This window comes from Leptopilina heterotoma, unplaced genomic scaffold (assembly GCF_015476425.1).
Source record: "Leptopilina heterotoma isolate Lh14 unplaced genomic scaffold, ASM1547642v1 Lhet_115, whole genome shotgun sequence".
Lineage (NCBI taxonomy): Eukaryota > Metazoa > Arthropoda > Insecta > Hymenoptera > Figitidae > Leptopilina > Leptopilina heterotoma.
Window position 1 is genome coordinate 1,171,815 of NW_025110834.1, and position 20,694 is coordinate 1,192,508.

General features: G+C 27.4%; 3 protein-coding genes across 3 annotated transcripts; 1 reads left to right on the forward strand and 2 right to left on the reverse strand.

Moving 5' to 3' along the window:
• Window positions 1–5,166: 5,166 nt before the first annotated feature.
• LOC122509149 lies at window positions 5,167–9,008 on the reverse strand. Its single transcript, XM_043622967.1, has 2 exons — window positions 5,980–9,008; window positions 5,167–5,900 (listed from the first exon to the last, which is right to left on the reverse strand). The coding sequence occupies exons 1-2, from the start codon at window positions 6,409–6,411 to the stop codon at window positions 5,889–5,891; spliced, it is 444 nt and encodes a 147-aa protein (XP_043478902.1). The 5' UTR covers window positions 6,412–9,008; the 3' UTR covers window positions 5,167–5,888.
• Window positions 9,009–9,241: 233 nt separating this feature from the next.
• LOC122509161 (probable U2 small nuclear ribonucleoprotein A') lies at window positions 9,242–13,393 on the reverse strand. The gene is made up of 4 exons (XM_043622988.1): window positions 13,146–13,393; window positions 13,001–13,041; window positions 9,659–10,235; window positions 9,242–9,533 (listed from the first exon to the last, which is right to left on the reverse strand). The coding sequence occupies exons 1-4, from the start codon at window positions 13,225–13,227 to the stop codon at window positions 9,490–9,492; spliced, it is 744 nt and encodes a 247-aa protein (XP_043478923.1). The 5' UTR covers window positions 13,228–13,393; the 3' UTR covers window positions 9,242–9,489.
• A 1,390-nt stretch (window positions 13,394–14,783) lies between these two features.
• Window positions 14,784–19,162, forward strand: LOC122509152 (isocitrate dehydrogenase [NAD] subunit gamma, mitochondrial). The gene is made up of 2 exons (XM_043622976.1): window positions 14,784–15,188; window positions 17,577–19,162. The coding sequence occupies exons 1-2, from the start codon at window positions 14,967–14,969 to the stop codon at window positions 18,513–18,515; spliced, it is 1,161 nt and encodes a 386-aa protein (XP_043478911.1). The 5' UTR covers window positions 14,784–14,966; the 3' UTR covers window positions 18,516–19,162.
• The last annotated feature ends 1,532 nt before the right edge of the window (window positions 19,163–20,694 follow it).

Genomic DNA, 20,694 nt, shown 5'->3' on the forward strand with positions numbered 1-20,694 from the left:
CATTTTAAGACACACTTTCTTACCGGAATTACGAAGGTCAACAGATTTAAGCAAATTATCAATGCAATTGGATTGTTTTTAGTGAATGACAAATGTATCCAATCCTCAACATTTGGCTGACTTTTGTTACCTTTTTGCTGATATAATTACGAAGGTCAACAAATTTGTAAGTTGCCAATAAACATCTCCTTTTAGAGTTATTTAATAATTATAGATTATCACCATCATAATTTATTTTAATAACTAAATTTAATAATTGCGTACGTATGTGCGCGTGTGTATATTTACTTATTGTATATTCATCTAGATTTATTATAAGTCTAACATTTAATGGATAGAATTATATTTAAATAAATTAAAATTATAGAATGAAAATAAGTGATTAATCTTTGACTTGAAATTTTATTAAATTGATATTGGAATATAATAATAATTTATAATTTAATATAAATTATAAATTTAATTCAAACACAAGATTTTATCTTATTTTAAAGGAATATTCTAAATATTAAATTATTACAGTGTATTACCGCGATTTTTTATCTGTGATGGAACAATCAATTTTACTTTACAAGAGATAACAAAATGCTTGCAGTAGGTAAACATAAGGCAGACATTCGTGCGTCATATCTGCGCTTATATGACGACACATAATTATATGTGTCCTCCATAGAGGTACATCTGGATTCTGGCGCGCATTTTTTGTGATGCGCTTGAATGTGCGTGCTAATGGAAAGTACTAAATGCTTGATCAAAGCAGCTTTATCTATAGTAATCATTTTTGCAAGCATTTATGTGCGCACCAATAGGTACAAAATATGCGTGCACGCATTGTTATCTGGGAGGTGTTAGTGAAAGAGCTTCCGATGCAGTTATAGTTAAAAAGAGTAATTATATAGAACAATTGCGGGGGAAAATTTTGTATTTCAAAATATAATAATAATAATAATATTAATAATATTTTGTATCGTTTCAAAAGTTTTTCGTAATCAGCGAAAACCGTCTAGTACACTGAGAAAACTGGAGAGTCAAATTCAGAGGTTCAAAAAGTGTATCCCAGTAAAAAAAAACTAATTCAAATGAATTGAAACGAATTAACATTTTTGGTAGGCTCCAATTCGTATTTGTCACAAAGCGGGATTCACTCAAGCTCTTTGTATATTCAATTGAATTTAATTCAATATGTACCAATTTGTCCAAACGAATTCGCATTCGAAAGAAATGGCCAAGGAATGCATTGAATTCGTGCTAACGAATTGAAAAAAATTAAAGGCTCAAAACTTGTCCAGTGAATTGGTACGGATAGAAGGTTCGGAAGTTCAATACAGTTTCACGAATTCAGGAAAATTGCATCATGGCTCCAATTCGTATTTGTCACAAAGCGGGATTCACGAAAGCTCTTTGTGAATTCTTTTTAATTCATTTCAATTAGTTTTCGTTTACTGGGATGTTTCCTTTGCTTATGAAGAGAGTTAAATAGTCCTTCTAAAATAAATTTTGAATTGATAATGGAAATCTACTTGTATATTCTCTCCCATTATATCTGAGGGTTAAAAGTTGCGCAGAAAATGTGTACGATCTGATGCGCGCGAAATTATTTTTCTGACATTTTATGTATTTAATTTAGGGGTTAGGTTGCCATTTATTCATTTCGCGCCGGATAAGGAAGGGATTTCTCAAGATGGTTAATAAAATAAATATAAACTCATTTTCCCTCCAAGAGAAATGGCACGAATATCTATCAATTGTGTATTTGAACATTTAGATTGTTATCCAATAGCTAACTCTCAAATATCAACGATTTGTCCCACCAGATGTTTAGTCCAATACTCCAGTTTTCTCAGTGTAACGATTTTCAAATAAATCCGATAAATTTTAGAAAATGTTGTCCGCCATATTGGAACCACCATTTTGAATTTATTTTTTTTTCGATCTGATATCAGATTCGTAATTAGCGACCCCGAAAACCCCTGAGTTTCAAGTCAATTCAGTCGATTTTTAATTTTCATGTCCGCCATATTGGATCCGACATTTTGAATTTTCAAAATCTGATATCGGATTCGTAATCAGCGACTCCAAATACAATATTATGCTCGTTTGCGCAAATTTTAGTTTTCTAAAAAGTTGTCGACATTTTGAGCCCACTTATGAGATTTTGGTCTTGACTGCGAAGGGGTTAAATATGAAATCACTAAGAGAAAAATGATTTAAAAAATTTTATTTTTCGACTTTTGTCCAACTAGAATCAGGTTTCAGACTGTTTAGTCTTCCATCTACAACTAAAAAGTTGACAGATTCTACTAAAGACAGCGAAGTGATGGTCAATATTAAAAGTTAATAATAATAACGATTCATGTCGTTATAATTTGTACTATATATAATAAGCTCAAAGAATAGCGCAAACTAAAAAAATTAAATAACTATTGTAAATTATTGTCACTAAGTACAATAACGCCATGTTTGAAAATAAATACTCAACAGAAAAAATTATAGCAGCTTTAGAACCCTGGGAAAAATTTAAGTTCATCGATGTGCCTATAAATTCCATAAACTCTAAACTGCTTTATAACAGTAACTTAACAGAATATGCATTTCCGAACAATAACATTGTTTCTCCAACCAATTCGGTAAATAACAATTACGTAAAAGCTAATTTACTCTACATAAAGTATCGATCAACCACATATTTGTCATTCTTACATCATTGGTTCTTAGACATTAACAATGTACAGCGTTGGCATCCGGGAAATGGTGATGAGGAAAGCATTCTAGTTGATTTTAAAGAAGATGACGATATATTTAAAAATAACAATTTAGTTAGTATCTATGAGTTTTGTGACAAGTGTACATATTGGTTTTTATTAAATAAGTTTTACAAGGATTCTGGATTTCATATATTGTTCCACAATTGTGAAATCATATTTGATTATTTGCAACAAACGATTTTATTTGAAATCTTTATTGTCACATTAGTCTTTTTCTTCTTCACTGGTTACATTTTGTTAATATTTATTAGTATAATAAGCATACTTTTGCTTCTATTGTCAAGTAATTTTAAACACAACAGTGCTTCATTATATAAATGCCCACACATTCGAGACCACGTGTGTAATAGAAGTATATTAAAAGTTATCTGAACACACTATAAATAAAAAGAATTGTGAAGTTATATGCGTAAATCAAGTAATTGGATTGTAAAATCTAATAAAAAAGTAAGAAAAATTGTAATTCTTAGCAATTTTCTGTTTGCTGATTAATTTTTTTAATTTAGCAGAATAATTATAATACTGTTTATGCACCTATTTACTACGAATTTCATCTGAAATATTAAAATAAAACTTTATTGGACAGATAATGCCTTCTATAAAATATATAATTATTTATATAATAAAACTAATTTATGTTAATTGCTCACGGAGAAAAGTGTATTATACAATTAGGATTATAGAAAATAAGATCATACTTAATATAATCTGATTAATACCCTTTATAATATATTATCCACCTTTCAATGTTTTAGAATGATTTCTAGTATTCACAATAGATTATAAATTTTATAACCCAAAATCGAACTGAATTATAATTCGAGATTATTACTATAGTAAAATGTTTTTTTTTCATATTGTTATTTATGAGGTTAAAGTTGTTTTGAAAATTATTTGTAATACAATTTTTTACATCTGCTGCTATTTCAATTTCCCAGGTTTGTAAATTTCTACAGGTTATTTTGATAAACCTTCTAAACTATTAAAATATTATGTATATGTTTATCATAAGCTTATTATTATTAATTGCATGTAGCCATTTTTCAATATTTACTTAAAAATTTTTTAATAATTATAATTCATTTTCTGTCTAAAAAGAATAATGATTTATTACACTTATGCGGGTAAGTACTTTTTGTCAAAATTTTATTTATTTTAAATAAACCTAAAATAATCTAAATCTATTATTTAAAATACCCAGTAATAAGGGGTGAATTAAAGTGGATTGGAACTTTTATGCTCTTAAATTCCAAACAAATTCCGTTTTTGTCCGCAATCTTAATGAATTCCTTTTCTATTGTTAAATTTTGATCATTTCTATCCTATTCAATTCTCTGTAACCACGTGACCAGAATTTGAAACTTCTTTAATGCCCTTTAAAGAATTCAATGTTAATTAAAAGGCATTAACTCCACAACAAATGATTCCCTTAAACGGCATTAAAGTGAATTCAGACTCTGGTCACGTGGTTACAGGGAATTGAATTGGATAGAAATGATCAAATTAACAATAGAAAAGGAATTCATTAAGATTGCGGACAAAAACGGAATTGGTTTGGAATTTAAGGGCATAAAAGTACCAATCCACTTTAATTCACCCCTTATTACTGGGTAACCAATTATATTGATGCAAGTTTCATAATCGAAATTAATATGATCAATAATTTTAAAGTTATATTACTTGGAAGTGCAATTTTATAATCCTTGTCAAGTGTCCTACATACAATGTTAAAAAATCAATTAAGTATAATCTGGATTATATATTTTGACGCGGCATTTTTGCCAAGCACAAAATTTCTTAATTTTCCTTTGTTTTGAGATTTTGGTTTTGAAAAATGATCCATCAAAACGAGAATCATTTCATTTTCCTAAAAATAAATAAAAATTTAGTATTTTTAATTTTATAAAAATAAGTTATACCTTGTAATTCGAATTATTAAATTAATTGAAATTTAATTAAATTAAACCTGCCAGCTCGTTAGATCAACAACAATAAAAAAACTTGAAAAAGAATTCTGCCGTTCGTAATTTATTATTTGCACAGTCATCGAGCAAATGTTCATTGGAAGGAGTTCGGGTGCTTAAAATATCTAATTATTTATCTTTAAAACATGAAAATGGTTTGAGGCGACACTTAGTATTTAACAATAAACTATATTTTAACACATCAAAAAAATAATACAAATAAAGGAAATAGAGAAAGTAAACTAAGAAAATTAATGAATATAAAAAACAAAAATATTAAAATAATGACTCGATATAATGCAAATGATATTAAAAATAACCAAATCTAACTATAGCTAATAACAATATTTATTAAAAACTTAACTAACTAATAATTAGAAAAGTAAAATAAAAGAAGTTAAAAATATAAATGAAAGAGAATACAGAAATACAATGCAGCACACTGTAAAGAAATGTAATATTATTTATTGGTCAAGCAATATTGCTTTTAAATGATGTAATACATATGAACTACAAAAAATGTTAGTGTTATCAAGTTGCTTAGAAGTATCTCGTATTTGGATGAAATTTCGACACTTGTTCATTTGTTCTATTTCGTGCACTGTATATAAAAAACACTTATCATTGATATAGTTTGGGCCTAATTGATTGTGCAGAAGATCATTATTTATATTGTAACAGCATACGTACAGGATTGAGTCACATTTCTTTTCTAATGTCGATAATGATTCTGTTGTTCTATATACAAAAAATGCATAGTTTATATCTATTTCCAATACATTGCACATCCACTCCAGTGATACGTTTTTCATTTCTTCGTGGCGAATCAATAAGGCTAATGATTGTTTAAAGTTGCAAAGAAAGTCAATTAATTTGGATTTGTCAAAAAACACATTCTCACTTAACATATCGTGTAGTTGTTGACGCAACTTTTGTACCCGTATTTCATCAATTACGGTATCACAGAAAACTTTTTCTTGCAGCGACAAGGTTGATGTAAAATTTGTCTTTTGCAGCTCGTATATTTTTTCAAATAATTGAAAAAGTCGTTGTTGGCCAAAGAGTGGGGTTGATGCATAAATACATTTTGTTATGCGTTCAATACCGTCAAAACTAGAAAAATCCGATGATTCTACTAATAAACGCACAATATACCCACCTAGTGAATGTCCTATAAGCACAATTTTGGCTTGCTTATATTCAACCAGAATACACTTAGTTTGTAAAAAATGGCGTAATTCATTACAAACCTGAATAAGCGGTTTGCGCCAATCGTATGTAAATTCCATTAAATGAACTCGTCTATGCTTTCCAATATCACCTAAAATTAAATCATACAGAGGCTGATAAATATAGTGTCCAAAGTAAGATTTAATCGATTTTCCAGGAAAGAGTTTATTCTTCGGATTAAGTAAATGCTGTTCTATTACTTGTTCCCATTGAGATTGAGATCCATGTATTCGCCCAGTTAAGGAATTTAACTTGTGACGAAGAACTAAACTATATGGCGGTGGATATACTCTAATCAATTTATTAGCTTTGGTGTTCTTTTCTCGATAGAGTTCATTTCCAAACAAACCAGGAACAAGAATAAATAAAATTTCACATTTTCCATCATCGGGTGCGCGACGAAATAATTTAAATTTTGATAAGTCAGATAATGTTGGTAACATCATAATCATTGTTAAGTTATTAGTAATTCTATACTGATACTTCGTTGTGACTATTATAAAATAGATTCTTATTACAGTAGGACGTCTATTATCTGAAATCTCCTCCTACTTGGGCGGAGACTTCAGGGCCGTGATTATAAAAAAAAAGTTTTTCTAGGTCATTCATTTGTTAAATTTAAAATAATAAAGAATAATAAACTGTAAAAAATTTAAATATTACCAATAGTTGGAAATACATATTTACTATTTAGTATATTAATATTTATATAATAATATATAAACGTTTCTGGTGCAACCATGCAAAAATTGCTTTTTCTCTTTCCTCATACTTTCAATATTATTTTTTGTATATTTTTGTAATGAGCCATCCGTATTTATAATCTCAACAGAATATTCTTTAATTTGTTCTTTATTTTTTTATGTCAGATATTGTAGAGTCGGCTACACCTTTTTCTAATACCTTAATAATATTCAATTTATCACAAATTTTTAACTTTTTGCTCATTTTTGTGGTTATTAGTCTGACACAATGCCATAAAATATTTCAGCACAAACAAATGATAATCTTCAAACTTATTTTTTTAAATATTTAAATTTTTCGGCCCTGAATCACATGACTTATCAGGGGTAGATGATAAAGTCTACCCCCCAATGGTTGTGATAATCTCTCCTTATGTGAAAGTTTTAATTACAACACACTAGAAAAACGTTGGATTCATTTAAACATTGCTTGACAGATTTTTACGAAATCATGCAAAGTTGAGCGTTTTACCTAATCCCTTGCGCACGCGTTCAGTGACAGACTTTGACAGACTTTCACGAAATATAACATAATTGTAGTTTTGTTGATACAGAGTATGACAAGATCTGAGCCAAAACTTTACGTTATTTCATGAGTGAGAAACCCCTCGTTTAAAAGTTATAAACAATTAATTTTTTTGCGTCGTTTTATTAGTCCAGTTCAGGTATTCTTACCCATTTTAATACTCTTAATTGTAACTTGTATTTCCAGAATTAATCTCAAAAAAGTGGAATGAATTATTTTTTACAAAAAATTGGAAGATCGATTAAAGGAGTTTAAGGAAACTTAGAATCAGAACCCTGCTAATAAAACTATGGATGACCTCACCAAATGAGAGGATGGGAAGAAGCGTCAAGCGAACCTAATTTTCAGATTTTTGATTCAGTGCAAGAGACGAATGCAAATGAAGGGTGCGCTGTAACAAAGCGTTAAAAGACAATTTTTTGTAGGTTAGATTCGCATCAAAGACGTTATAAATCCTTTTCTGTACAATATAAGGTTTAACCTAATTTAATAAAACAGTAAGAAATTTTTACTTAGTTAAACTGTATGATAATTACAAACAATTTTTGATTATCAATAAACTGATATTAATTATTGATATTTAGCTCTAAAAGTGATGGCACGGTCACACCTCGGCTGCCTGCCTGCCTGCGCAGGCAGCCGCCACGAGAGTAAGAGAGAGGAGACGAATAATTTAAATTGTCTGACTCTCTTACTCTTATGTATTGCCATGACGACCTGCAGGCAGGCAGGCAGCCGAGCTGTGACCGTACCATTAAAGTGTCATTTTGGCGGATACATCTTTGTTACAACGCACCCTTCAAATGCACTATCCGTCTGAAAACATTGACACAATACTTCAAGTTCGGCATTATTTTTAAACGTTAAAACGCAATTTAAAAAAACGGACAAGTGCGAGTTGAACTCATACTAAAAGCCGAGAGTTCCTAAATATAAAAATATACTAGATTAAGAATTGTTAGAACTAGCATGAGTAAAATTATTATCAATAATAAATTAAAAAGAGATTTTAGTTTTCCGCTGTAAACCACATGAAGATCAATTCTAATCATTTTTGCTATATTTTTCCTGTAATCTACATGTGAAAATACAAAAGTATGACAATTTTTAACTCTCTAGATAAAAAACTGTGAGATTTTCTTAATTTATTGAGCCTTTTAGGGACAATATTCCTGATAAGTTATGAAAAAATTCAATAATTATTAGCAAAGTTATTAAAGAATTAAAAAAGTGCTATTTTTAATGGTATAAGTTTATTTGTAACTAAACAAATTTACCTTTTTCTAATTTAAGACCCGCTATTTGAAAGCTACTTTCAAACTCTACAACTTTCAATGACAACTTTTTCCTCTACAATGTAACCGGAAGCAATAATCATCAAAAAACTGTGTTTCAAACTTTGACGATTGTTTATAACATGTCCCTCAACAAGAAATCAAGAGCAAACTATGGGGCTCTTATGTGAAGTCCTTAATAAATTATCAGAAACCACTTTGACTTTGCTGTGTGCACTTTTTGTACTCACCGACTAGCCTAAATTTTTTAAAAACGTTTTTTGGACTCCTCAGGTCAAACTACATGGAAATATGTCAAAAAATTACTATCGAAAATTTTCACCAACACAATCCTTACTTTATGAGAAAGCAAACTCATTTTTTCTATGATTTTGCTCAATAGTTTGTAATTTTTAAAAAATGTTTACAACATTCTAAAATATTGCAAAATCATTTTGAATGAATTTGGTGTAACAATATTTTTCTATAAAACAGTATTATTTTATTTAAATGAATCATTCAAATACAAAAAATATGTAATTAAAGTTTTAATATGTTATTTTTAGAAAATTCAAAATCATAGCGGCCATTGTTTCGGCATTTTGAATTAAAAAAAAAATTTCGCCATAATGCTTGCCTATTTTTAAATATCAATCGCAAATTGCTTAGATAACCCTTTGACTTAAAATGTGGATACGTATAATAAAATTTTGATCAGTTTTCACAGAAAACAACAAAATTCTTTTAATCGTAACTACATTTGTGTAGTATACAGTTTTATTTATTAGCTTGACAAATGACAAACGTTAAAAAATTAACGTATTTAATACTTACAGTTTAGTTGACCTATGTAACTTTTAAATCTATTAAATGTTGATAATCAGAATGTAAATGAAACTTATAATTTTGAAACTCCCTTTAAACTGGAAAACTTTCTTAACTTAATGACAGAAATGATATTAGAATTAATTCCACAAATATTTTAATTTAATCCTCATCTTCTTCTTCCATTGCTTCACCGTCTGGATCACCTATAACATTGCAATTCTATCCATTAAAGTACAACTATCTTTTTTCATTTTTTAAATAAGAAAAATTATTTTTGTTAAATTAAAGAAGATAATAAAACATTAGTGATCAAAGAATTTCTACATACCGTTTTTCTGTTTTTCTCCTGGAATTTGTCCAGCTTGTAGAATTTTACTAAGCCGCTGAACTTCCTCTAAGGATGTGGCATTCGTGATCGCTTCTCTGATTTTATTACGCTCGTCTGAAGTCATCATAGGTTTATCCAAACCATTAATATTTTGAGATTGTGCTTTAGCCTTTTTGGTAATTTCTCTTGCCATTTCTTTGCCCTTTCTGCTTTTGAAGAAAGCTGTTGCTTCTTCACGTTCTTGTTTCTTGATTTTTCTAAAATCCAATAACCTCAATGATGAAAATTTGAAGACTATATATTGTCGATAATGTGGCTTGGCTGATACTGGATTTTGTAAAAGACAGAGGCATTGAAGATGTTTTAATGGAACAAGTGGTTCCAAATCACTTAACTCCTGAATCATATTACCAGTTAACATAAGAGTTTCTAAATGTGGTATGCAATTTTCTAAACCCTCTGCGATTCTAACAATTCTATTGTTATTAAAGAACAGTGTTTTTAACCGTTTTAAGAGAGGAAAACCATCAAATTTACGGATGTCATTGTCGGAGAAGTCGATTGTATCAAACTGATCCTATAAAAAAAAATTGAAAATTAAAATTATTAATGCAGATAATCAAAGTAAAATGTGTATGGGTGAGTCCATTGACTTTCGTCTGAAAGCCGTTGCGACCATATTTTAAAAAAATCTATTTTTAATATATGTGATTCTCGATCATTTGCTGAGTTCATCAATCATAATATTATGGTACAAATTTTATTTTCATTAACTATGTATTAATATTTATTTTAAGAAAAAGTCAAAATTTTCTTTTAAACAAATAAGCATATTTTCCAAACGGTGTGCTTGTTTAAAAATATGAGCTGTAACGTTGTAGCAAAGAATTTTTTTCTCGAAAATTCATATTTTTTTCTAGAAAATATTATTAATAACAATATTTTAATTATTTAAATGTTAATTAATTATTTTTCTTGAGGTCTGCATTTTGTTGGATGAACCACCTTAATATTTATAAAAAAATTTACGTTATTATACACTCGGATCGCAAAAGTTTTAGCATAATGATACATTGAAAGTCAAATGGGCTAAGAAATAAAAGGAGAATAAGGGTAAATTTTTATTCAAAATAGGGGAGAAAAAGGGGAAAATCTAAACATATTTCTTTAGTTAAATTGGGATTATTATTTTATAAAACTGCTTTACAAATTACTATACGTAATTTAAAGATTTTTTTAGTTTAGAGCATTTATTAAACATTAATTTAAAAGTTTTATCTCATTATATCAATCCTAAATTGTGCGATACTTGTCTTCTACATTAAAAACATTTTAATTAAAAACAAAAGGAACATTTTATTTATTTCTTCTGATTTCTTCGATTCTATAACTGACTTTCAACCTTGAATTTTCGTTTAAAATCTTTTTTTTAATTACTTTCACAGCCAATCCAAATATTTTAATCTCTCATGTCAAAATTACCAAAAATTACTTTTCCGAATACTGTTTTACCGAATGCACTTCTCCTGAATCCATTTCCTCGAAAAAAATCTTTTTATCCATGTCTCTATATAAATTGTTCCGAAAAAAGTTTTTTGTAATTTTTTGAAATTCTTTTTTTGACAATAAATTTTTGTTGTACCTTAGCAATGAGTATAAATAAATAAAGTGTCAGACATGTAAAATCAATACTTTTAATATCAGAATTTTCAAAGTTAACTAAACTAAAAAAAACTAAAATTCTTCTTTAAATCAATTAATTTTCGAAAAAGTTCTTTGACAATTTTCTAATTCATTTGTTTACAATATTCAATTTTACAAATTTTAATTATTCGTAAATTCTTTAATTAAATAAATATTAGAAAGCAAAAACTTCAAATAATATAAAAAAATATAAAATTATCTTTTTTAAAAAAGTTAATTTCAAAATTCAATTATTTCTAAAAATTCATGCTATATTCATTTTAATATTCAAATATTATCTAAAATTTAAACTGATATTCTTCATTTTTTAATAAATTTTTATTAGATAATTCTACTAGAATTCATAATTACATATTTAAATACAAAAATAAATAATTTATTCAATAATTGAATGTTTCTTAAAATTCAACTCCCATAAAGAATTTTATCAACAAATTTTTAAATAATTGAATTCTTTCGACGATTTTTAATAACACTTTTAAGAATAATTACATTTTTCGAAAAATTCGATTAAAATTGTATTTAAATAATTGAAATTCTGCGATGAGTTTTATTATTTATGAAAAAAGGATACCCAAAAAAAATTGAATTCCTAAAAAGAATTTTATTAATTTATGAAAATAATTGAATCCCTGTAAAAATTTTATTATTTATGAAAATCATTGAATGATTGCGAAAAAATTTATAAAAAAAATTTGTAAATAATGAAATTCCTGTAAAATTTTTATTATTTCATGAAAATATTAAAGGTTTGCGTAGAATTTTATTAAATTTTTTTGGAAAATTTTGTTAAAATAGTAGATATTAAAAATCATTGAATTGAGGAAAATTTTTGACAATAATTGAAATTTAGCCAAGAATTTTATTAAAATTTTTGAAAATATTTGGAATTTTGCCAAGAATTTTATTAAAATTTTTGAACATAATTGAATTTCCGCGAAGAATTTTATTACTTTTGAAAATAACTGAATTTTTGCAATTATTTGTAATTTTTCTAAAATTCTCCAAATTATATTGTACAATTTACGAACTTTTCGTCCTTTTTCCATCAAATTACGGACTTTACGGACCTTTTTTAAAAAAAGCAGACTTTTACGGACTTGAAGCAAAAATTAAAAACAATATTTACCTAGTTAAAATTAATTAAATAAACATCTCGTCAATAAAATAAAATAAACAAAACACACAAAGAATATAAAATATTAAAATTTCCAAATCACAAACATGTTCAATAAAAGTGATTAGTCAAGCTGACTGTTTGTGATTTGTAAATTTTAATATTTCATAATTTTGAGTGTTATATTTATTTAATTTTATTGTCGAGATGTTTATTCAATTGACTCATAAAAAAGATTCCAAAGGGACATACGTAATTATAACGAAATTTAATACGATTTCGTATAAAATTTTTTATGAAATTCAGTCGAAATATTTTCAACCGGCTTTCTAAAAAAAATCAGTATTTTATATTTAATTTCAATTTTTAAGCAATATTAAATAATAGAATCCCTCCTTTTCTTTAACATTACTTAATATTATTGCAATGTTAAAATAACATTTAAATTGAAGATAATAAAGATATAATTTTCGTTGGAATTTACAATCATTAAAACTTTAGGAAAATAACTTTTTACTTACCAATGTGGCCCCCAAATTTTCTATAGTTGGTATTTTGTAACCTAAAATAAACAATTAATAATAAAATTATATTTCTCTATTGACACTTTTTAAACATGCATATTTTTATTTAGAAAGATAAAAACGTTTTCATTACGTTACTAACCTCTAAGATCAAGTTCACGATCTCTGACAGGATTTATGTACTGCATTGACTGCTGAATTAAATCTGGCGATAACTTTACCATTTTAATTTCAAAAAGATAAGTTAAAACAAAAAAACTTAATTACTAAAAAATTCCAATTATTTCAATTACAAATTTGCTATCCTAATTCCTAATTGTAAAAAGTAATAATTTAAATAGCCACAACTTTAACCATTCTGAAATCTGAGTGCAGTTCAACAGTAGCGTGAAACGGGTAAACTTTAGCCAATAAGAATTCCTTATTAGAATAATTTCTATTGAATCGGAAGTTCCTATTGGCCTCATGATTTTCTGCTTTCGGTCGACGTATTCTGCATACATGGGATCGCACCCTTAAAGTTGTGTCCACAATAGTAGCTTGAACGGAACGTAGTTTTGTAACTAGGCAATGAGTGTGAGAGAGATGGAGATATATGTTTGCTATATTTGCACTCATAGCCTAGTTACAAAACGCAACGCAAAACGCTGCCATGGGACTTCAGGCCGCAGTCCCATGGCAGCGTTTTGCGTTGCGTTGTAATGAGAGAGAATGCAGCAAACGTATATTTGCGTCTTTTTCTCTCCCATTACGACGCAACGCAAAACGCTGTCATGGGACTCCACCCTCAGGGTCAGGCTGGAGTCCCATGGTAGCGTTTTGCGTTGCGTTTTGTAACTAGGCCATGAGTGCAAATAGAGCAAACATATATCTCTATCTCTCTTTCACTCATGGCCTAGTTACAAAACGCAACGCAAAACGCTATAGGCCAACGCAGAATAGATCTGTAACCGGAACCGCAATCGTAAGCGTAACCGTAAGAATGAGTTAAAGAAGGATAGGTATATTGTTTATCCTTCTCTAACTCATTCTTACGCTTACGGTTACGATTGCGGTTCTGGTTACAGATCTATTCTGCGTTGGCCTTAAGAAGTGCAGGCAACGAAAACATACCTAAAGGCCTTTCTCCAATAGGTTCCCAAAACTCTGTGTCTGCGTCGGTTGCTATAGCAACACATGCTAAAATCAACGCAACGCAGCCATTCGCAGACAAACGCAGAGTTTTTGGATCCTATTGGAGAAAGGCCTTAAAGGCCTTTCTCCAATAGGTTTTAAAAAGTGCTAAAATCAACGCAGACGCAGTCATTCGCACACTTTTTAAAACCTATTGGAGAAAGGCCTTAATGCTAATCAAATGGGAACGCGATTGCGTCCAGTCCATTCTGGAACCAACCTTAGGTTGAGTCCACAATAGCACTCGAGAACAACAGAACGTAAATGTAAAGTTCAACGCACAATAGTTTCGCGAACGCAAAGCATGAAATAGAAAAGGACATAAATATATCATCGGTCAATTTACAATTCATTTAAAAATAAATATTAGTGTATAGGCCAACGCAGAATAGATCTGTAACCGGAACCGCAATCGTAACTGTAAGCGTAAGAATGAGTTAGAGAAGGATAAACAATATACCTATCCTTCTCTAACTCATTCTTACGGTTACGCTTACGATTGCGGTTCCGGTTACAGATCTATTCTGCGTTGGCCTTAAGTTGCAAATCGTCAATTGTGAATTCGACTTAATAGTTGTTCTGCTATTTTCATTTTGGGGAACAGACGGAACAGACAGACCTACTTGATTCGATAGTGTCGTCTGCTGGTTTCATGATATTTGATTGGGGAATGTTTTTGACCTTACATATTTAAAGTGTCTGTGAAGCAGAAGCACTACTATTTGATATTTTTATATAACAACAATTAATTGTTATTTCACAGTATCTAAATATCAAATAATCTATTAAAATGGCTTCTCGTTCGCTTGTAAACTATATGTTAAAGTCGAAAACAATAATTCCTCAACTTCATCGAGGGGCAACGTCTATGTCTGCTTTCGAAATTCAACATAAAACACCAACAATTAAAAAAGTTATGCCAATTCCAAAAGCTCACTATGGTGGGCGGCACACTGTAACTATTTTACCTGGAGCTGGAATCGGTCCAGAATTAATGGGTTATGTAAAAGAGGTATGTCTCAAATTTTTTTTATCATTTATTGTTCAATACTATGTCAGCTAAAAACAAGATCAAAAGCATCAAATTTATATTATAAAATTATATTATTCTATCCTTCTTACATTTTTAAGTTTCTGTTTTACGGTTTCGACTCAAGGGACTAAAATCTATTTCTGTTTTTTTTTTTTTTTGAAAATTTCCATCACTTTAAATTTGCTACCTACCAGAAATTAAAAAACTATTCTCAAAAATTATAATCGAATTCTTTAAAACAATTCAATTACTTTTAAAAAAATATTCGAAATTCAATTATTTTCAATATCTAGTATTTTAATGAAATTTCGCAAAACAATTCAATTTTCAAAAATAATAAAATTTCCACAGAAATTCAATTAATTTAGAATTGCATTTTCACAAAAATTTCGAAAAAATCAATTATTTAACAAATTTTTCATACAATTCTTCACAATAATTCAATTACTTTCACTAATAAAAACATTTTTCATGAAAATTCAATTGTTTTAAAATTTTTTTGATAAAATTTGAAGCAAGAATTTAATTATTTTCGTAAATAATAAAACTCCTGAGTTTTATTGAATTTTTAAAATAATTCAATCATTCTTTTAGATTTTAATAAAATTCTTTGAAAAATTCAATTATTTTCATAAATAACAATATTCATCACAAGAATTCAATTATTTTTAAAAATAATAAATTTCTTCTTGGGAATTCAATTATTTAAAAAAAATTCTAATAAAATCGTTCTCAAGAATTCAATTTTTTATGAAAATAATTGAATTCTTGCTTAGAATTTTATAAAAAAATATCGAAGAATTTCAATGATTTTTATAACTATTTTAAATTATTAATTCATAGAAAAATTCAATTATTTTCACAAATAAAATTTTCCACAAGAATTCAATTATTTAATATATAATTTTCATAATATTTATTATCTTTCGAAAAAATAAATTATTTAAAACAATGTTTATAAAATTCTTATGAAGAATTAATTTATTTTCAAAAATAACAAAACTTTTCACAGAAACTCAATTTTTTTGACACATTTTAATAAATTTTTTCAAAATAATTCAAATATTTTCATAAATAATAAAATTATTCTTCTCAGCAATTCAATTATTTTTTGAAAATTTTAATAAAATTCTTTGCAACTATTTAATTATTTTCATAAATAATAAAATTCACCGCAAGATTTCAATTATTTTAAATACAATTTTACAGGAATTGATAAAAAAATGTTCAAAAAAATTCTTAGAAATTTAATTTCAATTCCTCGAAAAAGTCAATTACTAAAAAAAATGTTTTTTTTAAATTCTTTGAAAGAATTTAATTATTTACAAAAATATTAGAATTTTTCACAAGAATTCAATTATTTTCAAATATTTTAATGAAATTGTTCGAAAGAATTCAACTATTTTAAAAACAATTTAAAATTAAATTTTTTTGAAATAATTCATTTATTCTTTTAGATTTTAATAAAATTCTGTGCAAAATTCAATTATTTTCAGAAATAATATTCATCACAAGAATTTAATTATTTTTAAAAGTAATACATTTTTTTGGAAATTTATAATTATTTTAAAAAACTTTTCGCAATTTAATTATTTTTAATATCACCATTTTTATAAAATTTCTAAACAGAATTCAATTATTTAAAAAATTTTAGTCCGAGTCTTCGACTCGGAGCAATCGATATCTTCCTGTTTTATAACAAACTTTTATAAGTTGTTTAATTTAAAAAAGGTTTGAATTTGAAATTTTTGTATGTCTTAATTTCTGTGGAAAATCCTATTCCAAAAATAAGATTAAAAATAGAAATTGTGCAAATATTTTTCTTCTTTTTCTAAAACAAAATAATAATTTTGTTAAAAAAAAATTGTGATTCATAGACAAAAATAATGCAAAATAAATAAATTTTCTATTTCTTAATCACAAATTATTATAGTTAATAAATTGTAGTTAAAAATTCTAAAAAATGTTTATTGAATTGAAATGATGAAAATAATTTTGACGAAGTTAAAGTTTGATTGATTTCTTCATGTTTTATAATAATTCCCACAGTTGTTGAATATCAAAAAAAGTTTAAATTAAAAATTTTTGAACATCTTAATTCCAATGGAAAAATAATAATGATTAAATATTTATTTAAAGAAGAAGTTATTGATTTTCTATTATTTTTCCCATAATCGGAAGGGTTAGAACAACAATTTGGCTTTTTTTTTAACCAAAACTCCCTACAGTGCGACTAGAGTTTCAATAAAAGTCAAGTTATAGTTTATTTTTGTTCTGAGATATTAAAAGGCTAACGTTTAATTTTATTAGAATTTGAAGAAATTTATGTTTAAATTGAAACTGAATTTTATTTCTATTTTCATTTAGGTGTTTACTTTTGCCGGAGTTCCAGTAGACTTTGAAGACATCGACATCGATCCAAATGCTGACAATAATGATGATTTGTATTATGCCATAACGTCTATTCGTAGAAATGGAGTGGCTCTCAAAGGAAATATAGAAACGAGAAGTAAAGAAGCGAGTGTTCTTTCTCGAAATGTTGCATTACGTAATGAATTAGATTTGTATGTTAACGTACTGCATTGTGTATCATACAAAGGTGTTCGATCACGACAACAAAATATAGATATTGTAATAATTAGACAAAATACAGAAGGAGAATACGCCATGTTGGAGCATGAAAGTGCTGATGGCGTGGTGGAAAGCATGAAAGTTATTACTAAATCAAATTCAGAGAGAGTCGCTCGTTACGCTTTTGAATATGCTAAACGTAATAATAGGAAAAAAATCACCTCCGTTCATAAAGCTAATATAATGAAACTTTCAGATGGTTTATTTTTAGAAACTTCTCGTAGAGTAGCCAAGGACTATCCAGACATTCAGTTTAATGATATGATTATTGATAATACGTGCATGCAACTTGTGTCTAATCCTCATCAGTTTGACGTTGTCTTGACAACAAATTTATATGGAGCTATAGTCTCAAATGTAGTTTGCGGTTTGTTGGGTGGAGCAGGGCTTCTAGCGGGAAAGAATTATGGAAATCATTATACAATATTCGAACCAGGTACTCGTAATACGGGTAAAAAAATTGCGGGCAAAAATGTCGCGAATCCAATTGCTATGTTAAATGCGGCTGTTGATATGTTACGTCATCTAGGACATAAAGAACACGCAATTTTAATTCAGAATGCGATCAACAAAACAGTTAATGAAGGTGTTCACACAGCAGATCTTGGCGGATCTGCTACAAGTAGAGATGTCATTGATAATATTAAGAAACACATTAAAATTGCTTCAATATAGAAAGACTACAAATATTAGAATTTTGCAGAATTTAAATAGTATGCTCTATGTATAGTGTTACTTTCATTAATTTAACAAAAAATGTTGATTACATTCTTTTCACTAACCATTGTAAACTTAATATTATTATTAATTTAAAGATATTTTTAGGCCAATTAAATTATTATATTAAAAAACCACAAAAAACATCCATCTAATTAATCTTTTTATTAATTTTTTCGAACTTATAAAAACCTGTGTCATTTTTGTAATATTTTAAGCAAACATTGTTTCAATTTTTCAAGTCATATTTTATTTTGACAGCTTTTATTAATCTTTAAATTATTAATCAAAAACTGCTTTCTGACAAAATTTTTGAGATAGAAATTCATCAATTGCTGAATAAAAGAAATGATAGAGAAACACTATTATTAGCTGACAGGAAATTAAATAAAATGTCTAATTTATTTCAAAGAGCTATAATTATGAAAAAGAGTAAAAGTTCTTTAAAACAAACTGTATATATATATTATAATATATTTATCTTGTTGTTAGTTGAAAAGATCTTTTTTTTTACCTAATATTACATGAAAAAAACCATTGTGATACCTGTAAACAAAGTTGAATAAACTGTATAAATAAATAAATAAACATAAAGTATACTTACAGTGGATGTCTCAATTACCGTCTACTTAATTACTAATTTTCGTTCACTTTTATTTGTCCTCAGTTTTTGTGTTATTAGTGTGAAAAGTATAACGCAAGACTTTCAAGACAAGACAAGACAATCATCGTCAAGACCAAGATGAAAGTTTTTTTCTTCATGTCTATTCAAGACGAGACGAGACAGTAACTGTTAAGACCAAGACAAGATTCAAGACTCGAAAATTATCTATAAAGAAATTTTTGTTAAATTACTATAGCTATGAGTGATTTAAATATTTAAAGTTCAAAAACTCAATAATTGAATACTTTTGCTTCCTCATGAGGAAGCTTTGCATTGGTGACGATTTTCAATTTTTCAAAAGAAGGTTATATGGACTCATTATCTAGAACATATGTAAATTCAATTATGAGCAAATGTCCAGATGCATGTGTGTATGTGTATGTGTATGTCACAAAAATTGTGTACAAATTATCTCAGACAAATTTTGATGGATTGTCCTGAAATTTTGCAGGTTTATTGCAGTCATTAATACCTAAAATCTGACACAAGGATTTTCGAAAATATCTACAAAATTTTTTTTTATACCATTTTTTTAAAATTCAGAAAAAATTTTTTTTTGTATTTTTTGAAATAATTTTTTTATTTGTTAATATTTTCATTAATTATTCTCAAAATTACATTCCTGACAAGAAAACGAATCGATTGATGTATACAAAGTATATATTTTATCAAGATTTATAAAATTAATAAATATTTTTCTTTTTCACAAAAAATTCAAATTTTGTATTTTTTTCATAAATTATTTAATATTCATATTTTGAAATTATTATTCTATCATAAAAAAGAAGCAATTGGCAAATGAAAGAGTAAATTTCACCAAATATTTATATAACAACTTATAAATGATTTATATGGGTCAGACCATTATATTTTGAATAAAGTCGTTGCGGCCTAATTTTTAAAAAAATTGATACTTTTAGAAATGAATCTGTATGATCTCTGAAGAACGAAATGAAAAGAATTATATTAAAATTTTTATTACTTTTCTTAAAATATGAGTGTAAAGTGGAGAAGGTGCGGAAAAATGGCACTTTTTTAGCAATTAGAAAATATTTAAAAAAAACCGGACAAGTGCGAGTAGAACTCGTACTAAAACCGAGGGTTCCGTACCCACGTTTAAAACTTTTACTTTTTTGATGAAAAAATATAAAGATCAACTCCAATATTTTTCGCTGTATTTTTTCTGTAATCTACAGGTGAAAATAAATAAATAACCAATTTTCATCTCTTCAGATAAAAAACTGTGGGCGCTAGGGTAAAAAACACGCATTTCTGACGAAATTTTTAAAAACTTTGAGTTTTTCGCTAAAAAAAATATGAAGATAAAATCCAATCATGTTCGGTCTATTTTTCCTGAAATCTACACATGAAAATTCATAAAATAAGCAAAACTATAGTCCAATAGGCCAAGAATTGTGAAAACCAAGGGGGGGGGGGGTACACACTTTTTTTCTAAAACGAAAAAAATTTTTA